Below are 20,043 nucleotides of genomic sequence, written 5' to 3' on the forward strand. Positions count from 1 at the left end.
AATTTACATTATAATAAAACTTTGCATTCCTATTCAATTTCCCATGGAAGAATACAAGTACATGTGACAAGCTGAACTAATTGACTCTACCTCTTTATTCATAACAGTAACATTTCCTAACATTGCTGTTGAAGAACAGAAAGTCTGTTTTGGAAGGTTCAGGAGATAAACAAACAGAATAATGATAAGGTTCAGCATTTGGGGCTATTTCTCCAACACCAGTATAATTCAAATGTTCCATTCGTCCCTGTCTCTTAGCAGATGTATAGTTTGAATCCTCACCTTTGCAGTAACATAATAGGGAATTGTAGCCTTCAATAATACTTCTGTCCTGTTTACACGTGATGCCAACCAGGAAAATTATAGTCACAAGAAATATTAAAGCGGTTGAACCTAAAGCGATAAGTAAATAGAGATTTAAATCAGTGGCATATTCAGGATTTCTCATCAAGTTGCTACTTTCAGAGAATCTTTCAAGATTGAAAAGAGGATTGTAATCGTGCTTGAGAGACTAGGCTGTCCCTTACCCTTCACCAGGATCACGAGGCTCTGGGTGGAGGTATCCTGCTCCAAAATTCCTCGGGCTGTTCTGATTTCCCCAGAGTTCAGCCCCACGCTGAACAAATTGGGATCAGTGGCTTTCAGTACCTGATAGTGGAGCCGTGCGTTCTGACCAGAATCAGCATCAATTGCGATTATCTTGGTGACTAAGTAGCCCTGAGCCGCTGACTGAGGTACAATCTCCACTGCTGCTGATCCGCTCTGTGCTGAAGGTGAAACAATGACTGGAGCGTTGTCATTTTGATCCAGGATGATCACACTCAATGTCGCGCTGCTGCTCAGAGGGGGCACGGCAGCGTCTCGGGTTTGCACTTGAATCTGGAAGTTTTTGACTTGTTCGTAGTCAAAAGAGCGCAGTGCGTAAATGGTGCCGTTCATCGAATTAAGAGTGAGGTAATTTGACAATGGCAAATCTTGGATACGAGTTTCTGTGAAGGAGTACGTGATGTAGGAATTCTGATCTAGATCAGGATCGAAGGCAGTCACTGCGAAAATGGAAGCACCGGGAGTGTTATTCTCCATCAGGTACATTGCGTCAATGGGGCGAGGAAATCGTGGGGCGTTATCGTTTATATCAGAGACGGATATTTGGATGATTTTATTTGTTGATAGTGGAGGAGATCCCGAGTCCCTGGCCAAAATTGTGATGTATATAGAAGTGGTTTCACGATCCAACATGTCATTTGTTATCAATTTATAACGACCACTCGAAGAACCCTGGACGTTTAAATGGGACAATCATTGATAGGTCACAGTTCACCTGTCCGCTTTTTCCGGAATCGCGATCGATTACATTGATCAGAGCTGTCACAGTCCCGGGAGCAGTATCTTCAGGGACCACGTGGGACAAGGGCATTAGTGATTATGATTCACATCAATTACATTAATCAGAATGATAGAACGTCCTGCGTTTGCCGGTGAACCATTGTCGATCGCTTGAACATCAAATGAATAACTGCTTGCTTCTTCATAATCAATTCTGCCTTGAACTCTAATCTCTCCTGTTCGCGGATCCAATCTAAACAGTCCTTGCATTTTCTGTGAAACGCGGTTACTGAAAGAATACGTTACCTCCGCATTCGAACCTTCGTCTGGATCAATGGCACGGACTGAAATCACCAAGGTTCCTCTGGGTGAATTGTCCACCAGGCTGCCCTGGTCGACCTTGCTAACAAACGCCAGTGCATTGTCGTTGCTGTCCAGGACAGTGATGAGAATCCGAGCGCTCCCAGATCTGGGAAGACTCCCCCCGACAGTGGCCGTCAGCATCAGCTGAACCGATGACTGCCGTTCGCGATCCAACGGTTTCTCCAATAACAACTCGACAATTTTACTGCCGTCTTCTGCAGTCTCCACTTTTAGGCCGAAGTGTTCATTGGGGCTGATGTTGTAAGCGGTGACTGTATTTGTCCCCACGTCTGGATCATGCTTGCTCTCTAGCGGAAAGCTGGAGTGGACTATAAAACGCATGGGTGGACTATAAAACGCGTTCATTCCAATCTGTTGCAAAATAAAATGGGAAAGGTGGCCCGAACATGGTTTATAAGGGAAATTAGAGATAGTAATAGAGCAAATGATGAGGCACACATATTGGCCAGAAAAAACAACAGATCTGAGGTTTGGGAGCAGTTTATAGTTCAGCAAAAGAGTGTAAAGAGGTTGATTAAGAAGCTGAAAATAGAGCAGGAGAGTAAGTTGGCAGGGAACAAAGAAACTGACTGAAAATCTTCGACATGTTTGCAAAGAAAAATATAACGGTGAAAACGTATTTGTAGTGAAATGGTATCGAGGAAATTGATGGAATTGAAAACCAATAAATCCACAGAGCCTGATAATCTACATCCCAGAGTACTTAAGGAAGTCAGGCTAGACATAATGTATAAACTGAGGTCATCTTCCAATATTCTATGGACTCTGGAAACGGTCCTATAGATTGGAGTGTAGCTAATGTAACCCCACCATGTAATAATGGCGGTAGAGAACAAATGGAATTATAGACCAGTCGGGAGTTGGAAATATGTTCGAGTCCATTGCAAAAAATTTAATTGCAGAACACATAGAAAACTGTGGCAAGATTATTCAGCCTCGGCATGGACGGATGGAAGAGAAATCATGCTTAACAAACCTACTGGAATTATTTCATAATGCAACTAGCAGAGTTGACGAGGGGAGGCAATGGATGTGGTTTATTTGGATTTTCAGACACACGAGAGATTAGTGTGTAACACAAGCACATATTATTGAGGTATTGAATTGAGATGGTGAAAACGCTGGATGGCAACGCGAAACAATGTGTAGAGATAAACTGATCCTTTGCAAATGGCAGGCAATGACCAGTGTGGTACCACAGGGATCAATGCTAGCTCCCAGCTGTTAAGAATATATATTAATGATTTAGATGAGGGAACTAAATGTAATATCTCAACATTCGGCCCTTCAAGGCTCGGTGGGAGAGTGGGCCATGAGGAGTATTCCGAGATCCTTCAGTGTGATTTGCACAAGTTGAGTGAATGGACAATTGCACGACAGATACAGTGAAAAGTGGATAAATGTGAGGTTATCCATTTGGAAGCAGAACCAGGCAGGCTGATCATTGTCTGAATTGCTCCGAATGGAGAGACGTTAGTGTGCAACGAGACCTGGGTGCCCTTGTACACCAGTTCCTGAAAGTTAACACGCAGGTGAAGTAAGTACAAAGACGGCAGGTAGTATGTTTACCTTCGTAGCGCGAAGTTTTAAAGCAACATAGAAAATAGATGCATGATTAGGCCATTCGGCCCTTCAAGCCTGTTCCGCCATTCATTTTGATCATAGCTGATCATCAAAATCGATACCCTGCCTTCCTCCCGTACCCCTTGATCCCTTTTGCCCCGAAACCTATATCTAACTTCTTCTTGAATTCACATTGTGTTTTGGCCTCAACTACTTCTTGTGGGAGTGAATTTCACAGATTCACCACTCTCCAGGTAAAAATATTTTTCTTCACCTCAGTCTCACACGGTTTACCTCTTATCCTCAAACTATGACCTCGAGTCCTGGATTCCCCCACCATTGGGAACATTCTTTCTGAATCTATTCTGTCTAATCCTGTTAGAATTTTAAAAGCTTCTCTGATACTCCTCTCACTCTTCTAAACTCTTATGAATACAATCCTAAGCGACTACTTCTCATATAACAGACTTGTCATCCCAGGAATCAGTCTAGTAAACCATCGCTGTATTCCCTCTGTAGCAAGGATATCCTTCCTCGGACGAGTATACCAAAACTGCACAGAATGCTCCAAGTGTGGCCTCACCAATGTTGTGTACAATTGTAGCAAAACATCCCTATTCCTATACTTAGATCCTCTTGCTATGAAGGCCAACATGTCATTAGCCTTCTTTATTCCCTGCTGTACCTGCGTGCTTACTTTCAACATTAGTGCAGGAGGACACTAAGGTCTCGCAGAGTATCCACCTTTCTCAATTTACACCCATTCAAATAATAGTCCATATTCCTATTTTTGCTACCGAAGTGGATAAGCTCATACTCATCCACATTATACTGCATCTTCCACGCACATACCCACTGACCCAGCCTCTCCAAAACACCGGAAGCATCTCTGCATCCTCCTCACAGCCCACCCTCCCACCCAAACCTTGAGATAATTCATTTAGTTCCTTCTTCCAAGTCATTAACATATAATGTATTCGAGTACAAGAACATGGATGTTTGTATTAATTATACAGGGCCTCGCTGAGACCACATCAGGAATGTTGTGTGCAGTTTTGACCTCATTATCTAGGGAAGGATGTTATTGCTATGGCAGGAATGCAGCGAAGGTTAAGCAAACTGATTTCTCGGATCGCTGGACTGACATGTGAGGACGGATCGAGTCAGTTAAGATAGTATTCGTTCAGTTTAGAAGAATGAAGAGGGTCGTATAGAACCCTATTAAAATCTAACAGGTCCAGGCAGCATCGAAGTAGGAAGGACGTTCTGATAGTGGTGGAGTCCAGAACCAGGGACCAAAGTGTATGGATACGGGGAAAGCCATTTAAGACTGAGATAAGGAGAAATGAATTCAACTAGGTAGTCTGGTGAGCCTGTGGAATTTACTTCCTCGGAAAGCAGTTGAGGCTAAAACATTGTACCTTTTCAAGAATGGGTTAGGCATAGCTCTCGGGGCTATGTGCTTCAAAGGATATGGCGGAAAGCTGGAATAGGTGACTGAGTTGGAGAATCAGCCATGATCATGCTTAATGGCGGATCATACTTAATGGCGCAGCAGGCTCGATGCGTAGAATGGCCTCATTTTGCTCCTATGTTGTATGTTTCTATGCTTCTAGGTAGTCTTTATTCGACCCTTAGTTCTTATCTAGGTTATTATATTCAAATTTGCCGGATCCAAAATATTTTAGACTTTATCACACTAATACGGGATATTTGTTAGTAGTTTTCCGCTTCAGGTCAGCATCAATGTTGAAGTCACCATAAGAATCCATTGGGCCGGTTATGAACTTTTAAAGCTCACCCATTGCTCTTTCAAATGTTATAAAGGAATAGGGGTCACCTGCTCGCTTCTGGTCGCATTTAACATACTAAACGTTGCAGGGAAATTTTCCGCATACATTTAGGTAAAAATGGCCCAAAGTCAAATGTGGAACGGACCTGACAAAAAACCGAATTGTGTCACTGATGGAACAACTAGTCTCCAGATTCCCTTCTCAGCTAAAGGATACCAGTTCTAAACGCGTCGATGTGGTACCATGGAGCCTTTAATTTTGCACCACATATTTTGCTAAACAACAGTGACAGTTGCATAACAAGAAACAACATTTCATTTCATAATCGAGATCCGGAAAGGGAGATAGTTTCAACAGTACACGCGGCAGGAACGGATTTAACAAACGCTGCCAGTAATTTAACCCTGCCTCAATACTGTCAAATCTTTACAATTTAACATTTATCCTGGGACACGGGCGGTGTGCAGGGCTTCAGATACAGAAAATCGCTCTGAGCTGAATCCGGAGACAGACAAACTGCATAATGATACGTTTCTGGCATGCGAACAATATCTCCAGCCGCGGTATAATTTAACGATTCTTTCAGTGTAGGTCTCGGGTGAAAATCATTATGAGAATCGTCCAGCCTATAGCAACAACTTGAGGAGTTGTAATCTTCAATAGTATTTCTGTTCTGTTTACACTTGATGCCAATCAACAAAATGATGGTTACAAGAAATATAAAGGAAGTTGAACCTAAAATCACAATTAAATAAAGATTTATATCGGAGTCATATTCAAGATTTGTCACTAAGTTGCGACTTTCCGAGTAATTTTCAGTAACATTGCCCAGGATTGAAAAGTTGATTGCAAACGTGCTGGAGAGACTCGGCTGTCCATTATCCTTCACCAAAATGACCAGAGTTTGAGTGATGGCATCCTGATCCAAAATTCCTCGGGCTGTTCTGATTTCCCCAGAGTTCAGACCCACGCTGAACAAACTGGGGTCAGTGGCTTTAAGCACCTGATAGTGGAGCCTTGCGTTCTGACCAGAATCAGCATCAGTTGCGATTATCTTGGTCACCAAGTAGCCCTGAGCCGCTGACTGAGGCACAATCTTCACTGCTGCTGACCCGCTCTGTGCTGAAGGTGAAACAATGACTGGAGCGTTGTCATTTTGATCCAGGATGATCACATTCAATGTTGCGCTGCTGCTCAGAGGAGGAACGCCAGCGTCTCGGGCTTGCACTTGAATCTGGAAGTTTTTGACTTGCTCGTAGTCAAAAGAGCGCAGTGCGTAAATGGTGCCGTTCATCGAATTAAGAGTGAGGTAATTTGACAATGGCAAATCTTGGGTACGCGTTTCTGTGAAGGAGTAAGTGATGTAGGAATTCTGATCAAGATCAGGATCGAAGGCAGTCACTGCGAAAATGGAAGCACCAGGAGCGTTGTTCTCCATCACATACACTGTGTCCATGGGGCTAGTAAATCTTGGGAGTGTTATCGTTCGTATCAGAGACGGATATTTGGATGGTTTTATTTGTTGATAGCGGAGGAGATCCCGAGTCGCTGGCTAAAATTGTGATGTTGTATATAGAGTTGGTTTCACGATCCAACATGTCATTTGTTCGTAATTTATAACGACCACTCGAAGACGTTTGAAGTTCAAATGGAACAATCATTGATAGATCACAGTTCACCTGTCCGCTTTTTCCAGAATCGCGATCGATTACATTGATCAGAGCTGTCACAGTCCCAGGAGCAGCATCTTCAGGGACCACGTGAGACAAGGACGTTAATAATATCTCAGGGGCGTTATCATTCACATCAATTATATTAATCAGGATTTTAGAACGTCCTGCATTTGCCGGTGAACCATTGTCGACAGCTTGAACATCAAGTGAATAACTGCTTGCTTCTTCATAATCAATTCTGCCTTGAACTCGAATCTCTCCTGTTCGCCGATCCAAACTAAACAGTTCTTGCATTTTCTGTGAAACACGGTTACTAAAAGAATATGTTATCTCCGCATTCGAACCTTCGTCTGGATCAGCGGCATGGACTGAAACCACCAAAGTTCCTCTGGGAGAGTTCTCCATCAAGTTGACCTTGTAGACCTTGCTATCGAACGCAGGCGCATTGTCGTTGCTGTCCAGCACAGTGATGAGAATCCGAGCGCTTCCAGATCTGGGAGGACTCCCTCCGTCAGTGGCCGTCAGCATCAGCTGAAACGATGACTGTCGTTCACGATCCAATGGTTTTTCCAACAACAACTCGGCAATTTTACTACCGTCTTCTGCCGTCTCCACTCTTAGGCCGAAGTTTTCATTGGGGCTGATGTTGTAAGCGGTGACTGTATTTGTCCCCACGTCTGGATCAAGCGCGCTCTCTAATGGAAAGCTGGAGCCTGGCAGTATGCTTTCGGGCATTTGTAAGAGAATGGCACTCTCCGGGAAACTGGGCGAATTATCATTTATATCAAGAATCTCCACTTGACTGCGGTACATCTCCAAAGGCACTTCCACTACAATCTCGAAAGAAAGGACACAAGCTGTCTTTTGCCCACACAGCTGCTCTCTATCTATCCTTTTGTTAGCAAATAAAATGCCGGTTTCAGAATTCACCTCCAAACACTGCCTTTTATCAGCAGAGACCAGTCGGAATTTTCGAGCTGACAGCCTCCGAATGTTCAGTCCCAAATCTTCGGCGGCATTCCCAACAAAAGCGCCAGACTCCATTTCTTCGTGAATAATGTAATGAATTTTCCCGAAAACCAGATCCGATACTAAAAGAAAGAAAATTATATCCAATTGTCTGAATTTTAAGGCGTTGGTTAACCTTGGCTCTGCCATTGCCTGTTCTATTTGGAGGCGCAAAACTAAACCAGCAGTCTATTAAGATCAAGCGCCTCCCGATCGCATAATCTACAAAATATCTTAAGATCAAAATGCTGAGCGAACTGAGAGAGACTTTTCCACAAAATGAACGCAGGCAAAGATTGCCTTTCTGTTCCTGCTCTGGTCTGTGCGGGAGGAGGAGCAATAGATCTCTGGTTGGATTTGAGATCTTCATTGGTCTGCAGCGACACTGCCAGTCCCTGCCTATGATTACACCAGTTTTTGTTTCTTAAAGCTGCACTGTTGCTGATGTGGAGGCCTTCAATCTCGAATACCCTTTTAACAGTGTACAACCAAAATACGCACACAACCACAGAAAATTCCGATTAGTAGGCTCTCTATGCAGGCTATCACTGCTCATTTCAACTGAAATGGAATTATTAGGTTGAAGCTTTCCATTCGTTCCTCACCATATAATCTGCGACAAGACAATTTCAATATTCGTCACGGCAACATCGTATGTATTTTTCGACATACCACCAGATGATCCTATTTTGCAAATGAAAACGATCCATACCCATCAATATATCAGTGACCGTCTTCTCTTGATTATTTGAGTTTTTCGACTGCTTTGGTAAAGTACTTTTATACGCTGTCAGTCTCCCCTATCCAGGTGCAGAATTTAAATGGTCTTTTGAAACTAACCATAATTATTTCCGATCACAGCCCTTCAGGATTATTTGACCAATCAGACAAATAAAACAAGATGATTTTGCACACAGGCATCTACATGATCTGTGAAGTATGTGAGCTAATTTCGGATATTCCATGTATACCTGATTTATGGCTCCTGTTAATCTTATCACGATTATTGACGGGAGGGTAATCGGATAATTTAAATACAATAAATTATTAGATACTTATAAGTGGCGACAGCAATTCAAAAAATATAAAAGGCAATATGAATCCGATGTGGAATTATGAATATTTGATAAATATTTTGTACTTAATTAAACGAAAAAATATATTAACATCAGCAATGAGGAAATTCAACCTGGCAGTGATACCCGGATTTCTAACGTAGTTTTCAGAATTTATTATATCCAAAATGAAATGTGATTTTGATGTTGGTGAACGACTGATTGGCACACAATTGCCACATTTTCCTGCTGCCTATTTTGTTTCTAATATTAATATTAAATCAAATTTTGTTAGTGAGTCGGACATTCCATTTGATTGTTACAGAGTAATATTCTGAATATGCTCAGCACTTCCGACCTATTGCGACTGACGACAATTTGGGGAATCTGGATCAGTTTATGCCTGACCCTAATCCATGAGAATCATGTGCTCACGATAAAGAGAGCGCAGAGTGCAGAATCATAACGGGAAGGAGTTACGAATTAAGATTACGAAAAATGCAAATCCAGGATCTAAAATGGTGGCTTTAAATAAAAATTTAAAAAACTCATCTACATTAAACCGGCAAAGACTGTAAGCTAATATGAAATAAATTTAAAGAGAATTGGCTATTTATTTGATCCAAAACAGCAAAATCGGCGTTATTTTTACGCAAATGGAATTCCCAATAAAATGTCAGGCTTTACTCGCCCTCTAAGTAAATAAACCCCGCTTCACAATCATGTTACTGTTATTTGCTCAAAATTATTTCTGATAAGATTCTTGAATCTATTTGCCCTAATGTTACCTCTGTCATTGGCAAGTTTGATTAAAATCGCCCTCTGCTTGTGTGAATTTTGTTTTCTCTCATACTAATCAGCAAATGTTCAGTACCCTCGAAAAAAATGTTCATCTATTGACCACTCAAATTGAGACACCACGCTATTCAATATGAATGTGTTACACCTCCATGAACGTCATAACAAGGTAGCTGTCCCACCAACTGCCCATTACGCGTACAGCTATTGTGCACGTTATGAATTGTGCGTTCTGGCTGCTGAATTCATTCAATCGACATAATCTGCGGCTAGCGCCATTTTGCTCCAATTCATTTTACTGGGCAGAAGATCACGGACTGAAGAGCAGAAATTCAAACTCAAATATTTCTTGAGTTTTGTTGACTTTTAAAACATGTTTTGGAGGCTGAAAGTACAATTGTCTTTGCTGATGTTGTGCCTTCGACCCAGACTGATGTTCAACTTAACGTCAGTGCTGAACAAAACTACTTCCCAGCGGCACTTAGCAAAAATGCATGCTGACTGAGTTTGATAACTAAAGCGGGGAGGAGACTGGTGTGCAGCATTCAGTACTCCATGGACCTATTAGACCGAAAGCCCTATTTCTGTGTTGTACGTTCTTTGCAAAATATGCAATTCCCTGGCGCTATGATTGCAGAATATTAGCGTAGTTAGAGAAATCGTGTGACTTATCTTCTCAGAACGGAGATTGCCGGCATTGCGGGGGATGTCCGACACTGGAATAGAGAGCTGAGTTTGAAAAAAGAAATTCAAGAGTGATCTTACGGGAAAATGGTAAATATTTCAGTTAACTTCATTGCAGTGCTAATGTAAGCCTTACCTGTGATTAATAAATTAGCTTCTAAAAAGTTAGTGAGAGATGCTTTTAGGGATTGTGTTTAAATAGCTTAAACTGAAAAACCATGCCATTTATAAATAAGTAGCTCCTTGAATTTCGGTAAGGAAGAGCAACAAGCGGGAAAGTGAATCAAGTCAAAGTGAAATAAAGAAATAAAGACGAGTATGATGAAGTTGAAGATGATGTGGAGTTATCGGCGTTGGACTGGGATAGGCACAGTAAGTGGTCTCACGAGTTGAAGTTGAAGAGTGGGAGCCAGAGAAAAAAAAGGTTGCGAGACAGAGCGAAACAGAGAGCGGAGTTCCAGCTTGGACTTTGGAGATCCCGAGATGACGCACCGCAAGTGGAAGCAGCTGACTGGGCGAGTATGATAGCGTTAGGACTTATTACTTTATTGATTATAATTTCCAAGGAGCTTGTTTTGTATTTTATAATTTATCGAAACGAGGGCAGTGGAGAAGGGCCCTAGATTAATTAATTTTAAGTCTTCCCCAAAAGGCTTCAGAACGGGATGAATCATGGCAGGAGAACTCAATGTCGTTCCCTGGCCCTCCTGCTTCATGTTGGAAGCCGGGAACATTTCCAGTGCCCAGAGGCAGCATGTGTGCAGGATGTGTCTCCAGCTGCAGCTGTGAAGGCCCGGGTTTTGGAGCTGGAGCAGGATCTGGGGACACTGTGGAGCATTTGCGGGGCAGAGAGCATTGTGGATAGCACAAATAAACAGGTGGTCATAATGCAGGTGAAGACTCCACAGGCAGGAAGGGAATGGAAGACCACCAGGAAGAGCAAGGGAACTAGGCAGGCAGTGCAGTAAACTCCTGTGGCTATTGCCCTGCAAAACAGATAGAGCCCTTTGGATACTGTTGAGGGAATTCCTTCTCAGGGGAAAGATTCAACAGCCAAATTCATTGCACCACGTTCGACTCAACTGCACAGGGTAGGATTAAATAATGTGAGAATGCATATGTTATCGGGGTTTCATTTGTAAGGGGAATAGATAAGGATGTCTGTGGCCACAAGCAAGACTTGAGGATGGTATGTCCCTCCCTGTTGCTAGGGTCAAGGATATATCAGATGAGCTACAGACCATTTTGAGGGGAAGGGTGAACAGCTAATGGTCATAGAACACATCGGTACAAACAACATAAGAATAAAAAACAGGGATGAGGTCCTAAAAGTACCATATAAAAAGTTAGGAAATAAGTTGTAAAGTAAGACCTCAAAAGTAGTGATCACAGGATTAACACCAGTGTCAGGTGCTAGTCAGAGCAGAAATATCAGTATATATCAGATGAATACGTGGTTGAAGGGATAGGTCAGGGATACGGTTTCAGATTCCTGGGAGTTCGGGACTGGTCCTGGGGGACAATTTGGATGTGCTACACCGAGGGCAGAGCTGGGACTGATGTCCGAAGGATATATTTGCTGGAGTAGTTGAGGAGGGTGTAAACTAAAACTATGCAAGGTGTCAGAGGCGGAGAAAACATGGACAAGAACAAAAGACAGAACGATGAATAGGAAATATGATAGGCTGGGGAATCAAGCGCCAGAATCAACCAAGGCCATCGTGAAAAGTCATGGGAAACGTGACAAGGAATGTGAAAATGACAAGCCGTAAGGCAATGGGACATAATGCATGGGGCATTCACGATAAAGAGGGTGAGTTATTCACACAAATAGATGTAAATGGGTATAAAGTAGTTCTGATCACAGAGAAATGAGTGCAGAGCGACCAACAGTGAGAACTGAACATTCAGACGTCTTCATATTCAGGGAGAACAGACAAAAAGGAAAGCGTCTTGGAGTTGTGTTGCTGGTTGAAGAGGAAATTACCGCAATTGTGAGGAAAATTATTAACTCTGAGAGAACTGATTTCATCACTTATCTATATAACGTATATTGTACAATGATTCAAATGTTTGCTAAGTTATTTGGGATGTCAGGCCAAGCTGATAAGTGTCTCACCCTGTCAGTGTCTCTGCTATTGGCCTCAGCTCAGCGGTAGGATAGAACAAAATGGTGAATGGACTGCTCTTACTCGCCTGACGATGTGGAATCTGTATCGGTCGAGGTGAGAAACACTCAGGAGTACAATACGTTAGTGGGCGGTTGTAAATAGACACCCAAACTGTCGTGGCGATGTTGTGGAGGAGTTAGGAAATAAGTTGAAAAGTAAGACCTCAAACGTAGTGATCACAGGATTAATACTTATTTCCTAAGCAGGAAATTACAGAAACATGCAGTAAAGAAATATATGTAATTATAGGTAACTTAAATCTGCATAAAGATTGGGCAAAGCAAGTCAGTAACAGTCTCTTAGAGAAGGATTCCCTGGAGTGTACGGGATGGGTTTTCTGAACCAACATATTGAGGAAACAACGAGAGAACAGGTTGTCCTAGAATGAGCATTGTGTAATGAGAAAGGGACATTTGGCAATCCTTTTGTGCAAGGACCCTGGAGATGAACGACCATCATGTGAGACGAATTTGCATCAAGATAGAGACAGATGTAGTTGATTCTGAGACTAGTGTCCTGAATCTAATTAAAGGAAACTACGATGGTATGAGGCATTTTGATAGATTGCGAAACGTAACCTAAAGGGATGACATAGCTCGGCAATTGCAAACGTATAAAAATGCATGGGTGAACTGTAACAAATGTTCTTTCCATTCTGTTGCTAAATAAAACGGAAAAGGTGGCCAAAACATGGCTTACAAGGAAAATTAGAGATAGCAATAGAGCAAAGGATGAGGCACACATATTGGCCAGAAAAAAACAATAGACCTGAAGATTGGGGGCAGTTTATAGTTCACAGCAAAAGAGTGCAAAGAGATTGATTAAGAAGCCGAAAATAGAGCACGAGAGTAAATTGGGGGGAAGGAAACTGACTGAAAATCCTCTACAGGTTTGCGAAGAGAAATATATTGGTGAAAACAATTTTGGGGGGAAATGGTGTCGAGTAAATTGATGGGATTGAAAGCCAATAAGTCCACAAACCCTGATATATATCCTTGAGTTTTTAAGGAAGTGGCACCAGACAAAATAGATGCATTGTTGGTCATCTTCCAAGATTCTATATATTCTGGAGAAGTTCCCTCAGATCAGATTGTAGCTAATATAACCCCACTGTTTAAAAATGGAGGTAGAGAACAAACGGAATTATAGACAAATCGGTAGTGGGAAATATGCTCGACTCCATTCCAGAAGATTTAATAGCAAAACACTTGGAAAACTGTGGTAGGATCATATAGTTCAGCATAGATGTATGAAAAACAGATCATGCTGAACAAACCTACTGAATTATTTGAGAATGCAACGAACAGAGTTGACGAGGGGAGCCAGTGGATATGGTTTATTTGGATGTTCAAAGTCGCACATAAGAGGTTATAGTGCAAAGCAAGTGCATAGGATTGAGATAATGTATTGAAATGGATAAAACGCTGCTTGGCAACATGAAACAACGTGCAGGGCTGGTCCTTTCCAAATGGCAGGCAATGACCGGTGTGGTACCACAGTGATCAGTGCTAGGATCCCAGCTATTAACAATATATATTACTGATTTAGATGAGGGAACTAAATGTAATATCTCAACATTTGCAGATGACAGGTGGGAGGGTGGGCCGTGAGGAGCATGCAGAGATCCTTCAGTATGATTTGGACAGGTTGAGTGAATGGACAAATGCATGAGAGTTCCCGCAAAATGTGGATAAATAAATATCCATTTGGAAGCAAAAACAGAAAGGCTGATTATTATCTGAATGGCTTGAAATCGAGAGAGGGGAATGTGCAATGAGACCTGGGTGCCCTTGTACACCAGTTCCTGAAAGTCAGCACACAGGTGAAGTAAGTGGCAAACAAGAAGGCCGCTAATATGTTGACATTCGTGGCGAGAAGATTCAAACCAACATAGAAAATTGAAGCAAGAATAGGCCACTCGGCCCTTCAAGCCTGTTCCGCCACTTATTTTGATCATAGTGGATCATCAAAATTAATATCCCGCCTTCCCCCCATATCCCTTGATCACTTTTGCCCCAAGACCTATATCTACCTTCTTCTTGAACTCACAGAGTGTTTTGGCCTCAACTTCTTGCTGTGGGAGGAAATTCCACAGATTCAACCCTCTCTGGATGACGACATTTCTCCTCACCTTAGTCTCACAAGGTGTGAGACCAAATTACCCCTTTTCTTCAAACTATGACCTCTAGTCCTGGATTCCCTCATCATTGGGGACATTCTTTCTGAATCTACTCCGTCTAATCCCGTTAGAATTTATAAGCTTCTATGAGACTCCTCTCACTCTTCTAAACTCTAATCAAGACAATCCTAACCGACTTAGTCTCTCCTCATATGACAGACCTTCCATTCCAGGAATCAGTCTGATAAACCTTTGCTGTACTCCCTCGAGAGCACGGATATCCTTCCTCTGACAAGGACACCAAAACTGCACAAAATACTCCCTGTGTGGCCTCACCAATGCCCTGTACAATTGTAGTAAAAGATCCCTATTCCTATAGTCAAATCCTCTTGCCATGAAGGCCAAAATACCATTTGCCTTCTTTATTGCCTGCTGTACCTGCGCACTTATTTTCAAAACCAATGCAAGAGGACACCAGCCTCTCGCACCTTTCTCAATTTACACCCATTCAAATAATAATCCATCTATCTATTTTTGCTACCGAAGTGGATAACCCCATCTTCATCCACATTATACTGCATCTGCCATGCATATACCCATACACTCAGCCTGTCCAAGTTACTGCATCCTCCTCGCAGCTCAGCCTCCAACCCAATTTCATGTCGTCTGAAAAATTTGGAGATAATACTTTTTTGTTCCTTCTTCCAAATCATTAACTTATAATGTATTCGAGTACAAGAACAGGAATGTTTGTACTAATTATACAGGGCATTGCTGAGACCACATCTGGTTTGTTGTGTGCAATTTCATCTCGTTATCTGGGGAAAGATATTATTGCTATAGCAGGAGTGCAGCGATGGTTTAGCAGCCTGATTCCTGGGATGGCGGGAGTGACATATGAAAACAGATTGAGTCAGTTAGGATAATATTCGCTCCAGTTTATAAAAATGAAGGGGGATCACATAGAACCCTGTTAATATCGAACAGGACTAGGAAGGGTCGAAGTAGGAAGGATGTTCTGATCGTGGCGAATTCCAGAACCAGGGGCCGAAGTGTAAGAACACGGTGTAAGCCCTTTAGGAATGAGAAGAGGAGAAATGTATTCAGCCAGGTAGTCTGGTGAGCCCCTGGAGTTCACTCCCACAGTAAGCAATTGAAGCTAAAACATTGTACGTTTTCATGAATACGTTAGGCATAGCTCTCGGGGCTATGTGCAACAAAGGATATGGGGGAAAGCTGGAATAGACATGATCATACTGAATGGCGAATCATACTTAATGGCGGAGTAGGCTCGAAGAGCAGAATGGCTTCATCCTGCTCCTAGGTTTTAAGTTTCTATGCTTCTAGGTAGCCTTTTTTCCATCCTTAATTCTTATCTGGGCTATTATATTCAAATTTGCTGGATCCCAAAATATTTTAGACTTTATCACACGAATACGGATATTTGTTAGTAGTTCTCCAGCGATTTCTTATCATTCTTAAACAGCTTCAGGTCAGCATCAATGTTGAAGTCACAATCAGAATCCATTGAGCTGGTTCTGAACTTTTCAAGCGCACCCACTACTCTTCCAATGTTACAAAGGAATAGGGGCCCTCTAATCTCTTGTGTTGGCATTTAAAATAGCAAACGGTGAAGGCAAATTTTCGGCATTCATTTCGGTACCAATGCCCCAAAGTCAATTGTGGAACGGACCTTACATCAAACCGAATTGTGTCTCTGATTGGACTAAACGTCTGCCAGATTCCCTTCTCAGCTAAAGGATACCAGCTGCAGACGCTTCGATGAAGTAACATGGAGCTTTTTATTTTGCACCATATATTTTGCTAAACAACACTGACAGTTGAATAACAAGAGGCAACATTTCAATCCATTATAGTGATCCGGAAAGGGAGAAAGTTTCAGCAATACACGCGGCTGGGACGGATATAACAAAAGTTGCCAGTAATTTAACCCTGCTTCAATGCTGCCAAATCATTAGAATTTAACATTGCTCCTGAGACATGGGCGGTGTGTAGGGCTTCAAATACAGAAAATCGCTCTGTGCTGATTCCGGAGACAGACAGACTGCATAATGGTGCGTTTCAGGCAAGCGAATAATATCTCCAGCCGCAGGATAATTTAAAGATTCTTTCAGTGTAGGTCTCGGGTGAAAATCACTGTGAGAATCGTCCAGCCTATTGCAAAAACTTGGGGAGTTGTAATCTTCAATAATATTTCTGTCCTGTTTACACTTGATGCCGATTAACAAAATGATGGTGACAAGAAATATAAAGGAAGTTGAACCTAAAATCACGATTAAATAAAGATTTATATCAGAGTCATATTCAGGATTTGTCACTAAGTTACGGCTTTCCGGGTAAATTTCAGTAACATTTCCCAGGATTGAAAAGTTGATGGTAGCCGTGCTGGAGAGACTCGGCTGTCCATTATCCTTCACCAAGATGACCAGACTTTGAGTGATGGCATCCTGCTCCAAAATTCCTCGGGCCGTTCTGATTTCTCCAGAGTTCAGCCCCACGCTGAACAAACTCGGATCAGTGGCTTTCAGCACCTGATAGTGGAGCCGTGCGTTCTGACCAGAATCAGCATCAGTTGCAATTATCTTGGTGACCAAGTAGCCCTGAGCCGCTGACTGAGGCACAATGTCCACTGCTGCTGATCCGCTCTGTGTTGAAGGTGAAACAATAACCGGAGCGTTGTCATTTTGATCCAAGATGATAACATTCATTGTTGCGCTGCTGCTCAGAGGAGGAACGCCAGCGTCTCGGGCTTGCACTTGAATCTGGAAATTTTTGACTCGCTCGTAGTCAAAAGAGCGCAGTGCGTAAATGGTGCCGTTCATCGAACTAAGAGTGAGGTAATTTGACAATGGTAAATCTCGGATACGAGTTTCTGTGAAAGAGTAAGTGATGTAGGAATTCTGATCCAGATCAGGATCGTAGGCAGTCACTGCGAAAATGGAAGCACCACGAGCATTATTCTCCACCACATACACGGTGTCCATGGAGCGAGGAAATCTTGGAGTGTTATCGTTTATATCAGAAACCGTTATCTGAATGGTTTTATTTGTTGACAGCGGAGGAGATCCCGAGTCCCTGGCTAAAATTGCAATGTTGTATAAAGGGGTGGTTTCACGATCCAGCATGTCACTTGTTAGTAATTTATAATGCCCACTCGAAAATGTTTGCAATTTAAAGGGAACGTTCTTTGGGATCTCACAATGCACCTCTCCGTTGTTTCCAGAATCGCGATCGATTACATTGATCAGAGCTGTCACAGTCCCGGGAGCAGCATCTTCAGGGACCAAGTGAGACGAGGACTTTAATAATATCTCAGGGGCGTTATCATTCGCATCAATTACATTAATCACAATTTTGGTATGTCCAGTAATTGCCGGTGAACCATTGTCAACAGCCTGAACATCAAGTGAATAACTGCTTGCTTCTTCGTAATCAATTTTGCCTTGAACCCTAATCTCTCCTGTTCGCGGATCCAAACTAAACAGTTCTTGCATTTTCTGTGAAACGCGGTTGCTGTAACAATAAGTTACCTCCGCATTCAGGCCTTCGTCTGTATCAGTGGCATGGACTGAAACCACCAAAGTTCCTCTGGGTGAATTCTCCACCAGGTTGACCTTGTAGACCTTGCTATCGAACGCAGGCGCATTGTCGTTGCTGTCCAGCACAGTGATGAGAATCCGAGCGCTCCCAGATCTGGGAGGACTTCCTCCGTCACTGGCCGTCAGCATCAGCTGAAACGATGACTGTCGTTCGCGGTCCAATGATTTCTCCAATAACAACTCGATAATTTTACTACCGTCTTGTTCAGTCTCCACTTTTAGCCCGAAGTTCTCATTGGGGCTGATATTGTAACCGGTGACTGTATTTGTCCCCACGTCTGGATCAAGCGCGCTCTCTAGTGGAAAGCTGGAGCCTGGCAGTATGTTTTCAGCCATTTGTAGGAGAATGGCACTCTCCGGGAAACTGGGCGAATTATCATTTCTATCAAGAATCTCCACCTCACCGCGATACATCTCCAAAGGCTCTTCTACTACAATCTCGAAAGAAAGGAGACAAACTGGCATCTGCCCACACAGCTGCTCTCTGTCTATCCTTTCCTTAGCAAATAAAATCCCGGTTTCCAAATTGACCTCCAAACACTGCCTTTTATCAGCAGTTGTTATTCGGAAATTTCGAGCTGTCAATCTTCGAACGTTCAATCCCAAATCTTCGGCCACATTCCCAACAAAAGCGCCGGACTCCGTTTCTTCGCGAATCGAGTAATGAATTTTTCCGAAAACCAGATCCGACACAAAAAGAAGGAAAATTATTTCAAATTGTAATTGTCTGAATTTTAAGGCGTTGGTTAACCGTGGCTCTGCCATTGCCTGCTCTATTTGGAGACGTGCAAAAAAACCCGGCATTCTATTAATATCAAGCACTTCCCGATCGCATAATCCACACAATACCTTACGAGAAGAATACCGAGTGAATTGACAGGGACCTTTCCACAGAATGAACGCAGGCAATGATTGTCTTTCTGTTCCTGCTATGGTTCTGTGCGGGAGGAGGAGCAATAGATCTCTGGTTGGATTTGGGATCTTCATTGGTCTACAGCGACACTGCGAGTCCCTGCCTATGATTACACCAGTTTTTCTTTCTTAAAGCTGTACAGTTACTGATGTGAGGGTCTTCAATTCTGTTTATTCTTTTAACAGTGTACAACCAAAATATGCACACAACGGCATACATTTCCGATTAGCAGCCTTTCTATATCGGCAATCACTGCTCCTTTCAAATGCAATGGAATTATCATGTTGAACCTGTCCATTTACTTCCTCAGCCTCTAATCTGGGACAAGACAATTTCAATATTTGTCAAGGCGGCATCATATGTATGTCCCATTTAACACCAGATGATCCTGTTTTATGAAGTAAAAGGTTCCATACTCATCATTGTATCAATGACCGTCTTCTCTTAATTATTTTCAAACTATGATGAGTTTTCGACTGTTTTCGCAAAGCATTTTTAACTGCTGTGAGTATCCCTTATCCAGATGGAGAAATGTACTTGCCTTTTGATTATAACCTGAATTATTTTTGACCAAAGCACTTTAAGATTATTTCGAAAACATTTATCTGCAGACCAATAAGAAATATGATTTTGCAAACAGAAATCTTCAAAATTTGTAAAGTATCTGAGCCAATTTCGAATGCCTCATGTATCGTTGGTTTATAGCTCCAGTTAGCCTTATCATAAGGCCATAAGACATAGGAGCAGAATTACGCCACGTGGGACATAGAGTCTGCTTCGCCATTCAACCATGGCTGATATTTTTCTCATCCCCATTCTCCTGCCTCTTCCCCATAACTCCTGATCCCCTTATTAATCAAGAACCTAATAAGACCATAAGACATAGGAGCAGATTATTAATCATGATTATTAACAGCAGGGGAACCGGATAACTGA

General features: G+C 42.4%; 1 protein-coding gene across 1 annotated transcript; it reads right to left on the reverse strand.

The window, feature by feature from the left end:
• Positions 1–5,499: 5,499 nt before the first annotated feature.
• LOC144505608 (uncharacterized) lies at positions 5,500–18,959 on the reverse strand. The gene is given in 3 exon segments (XM_078231715.1): positions 5,500–6,540; positions 6,542–7,923; positions 16,562–18,959. Coding segments are annotated over 3 exon segments (4,821 nt in total).
• Between the last annotated feature and the right edge of the window lie 1,084 nt (positions 18,960–20,043).

The sequence above is a fragment of the Mustelus asterias genome, chromosome 16 (assembly GCF_964213995.1).
Source record: "Mustelus asterias chromosome 16, sMusAst1.hap1.1, whole genome shotgun sequence".
In the NCBI taxonomy this organism is placed as follows: Eukaryota; Metazoa; Chordata; class Chondrichthyes; order Carcharhiniformes; family Triakidae; genus Mustelus; species Mustelus asterias.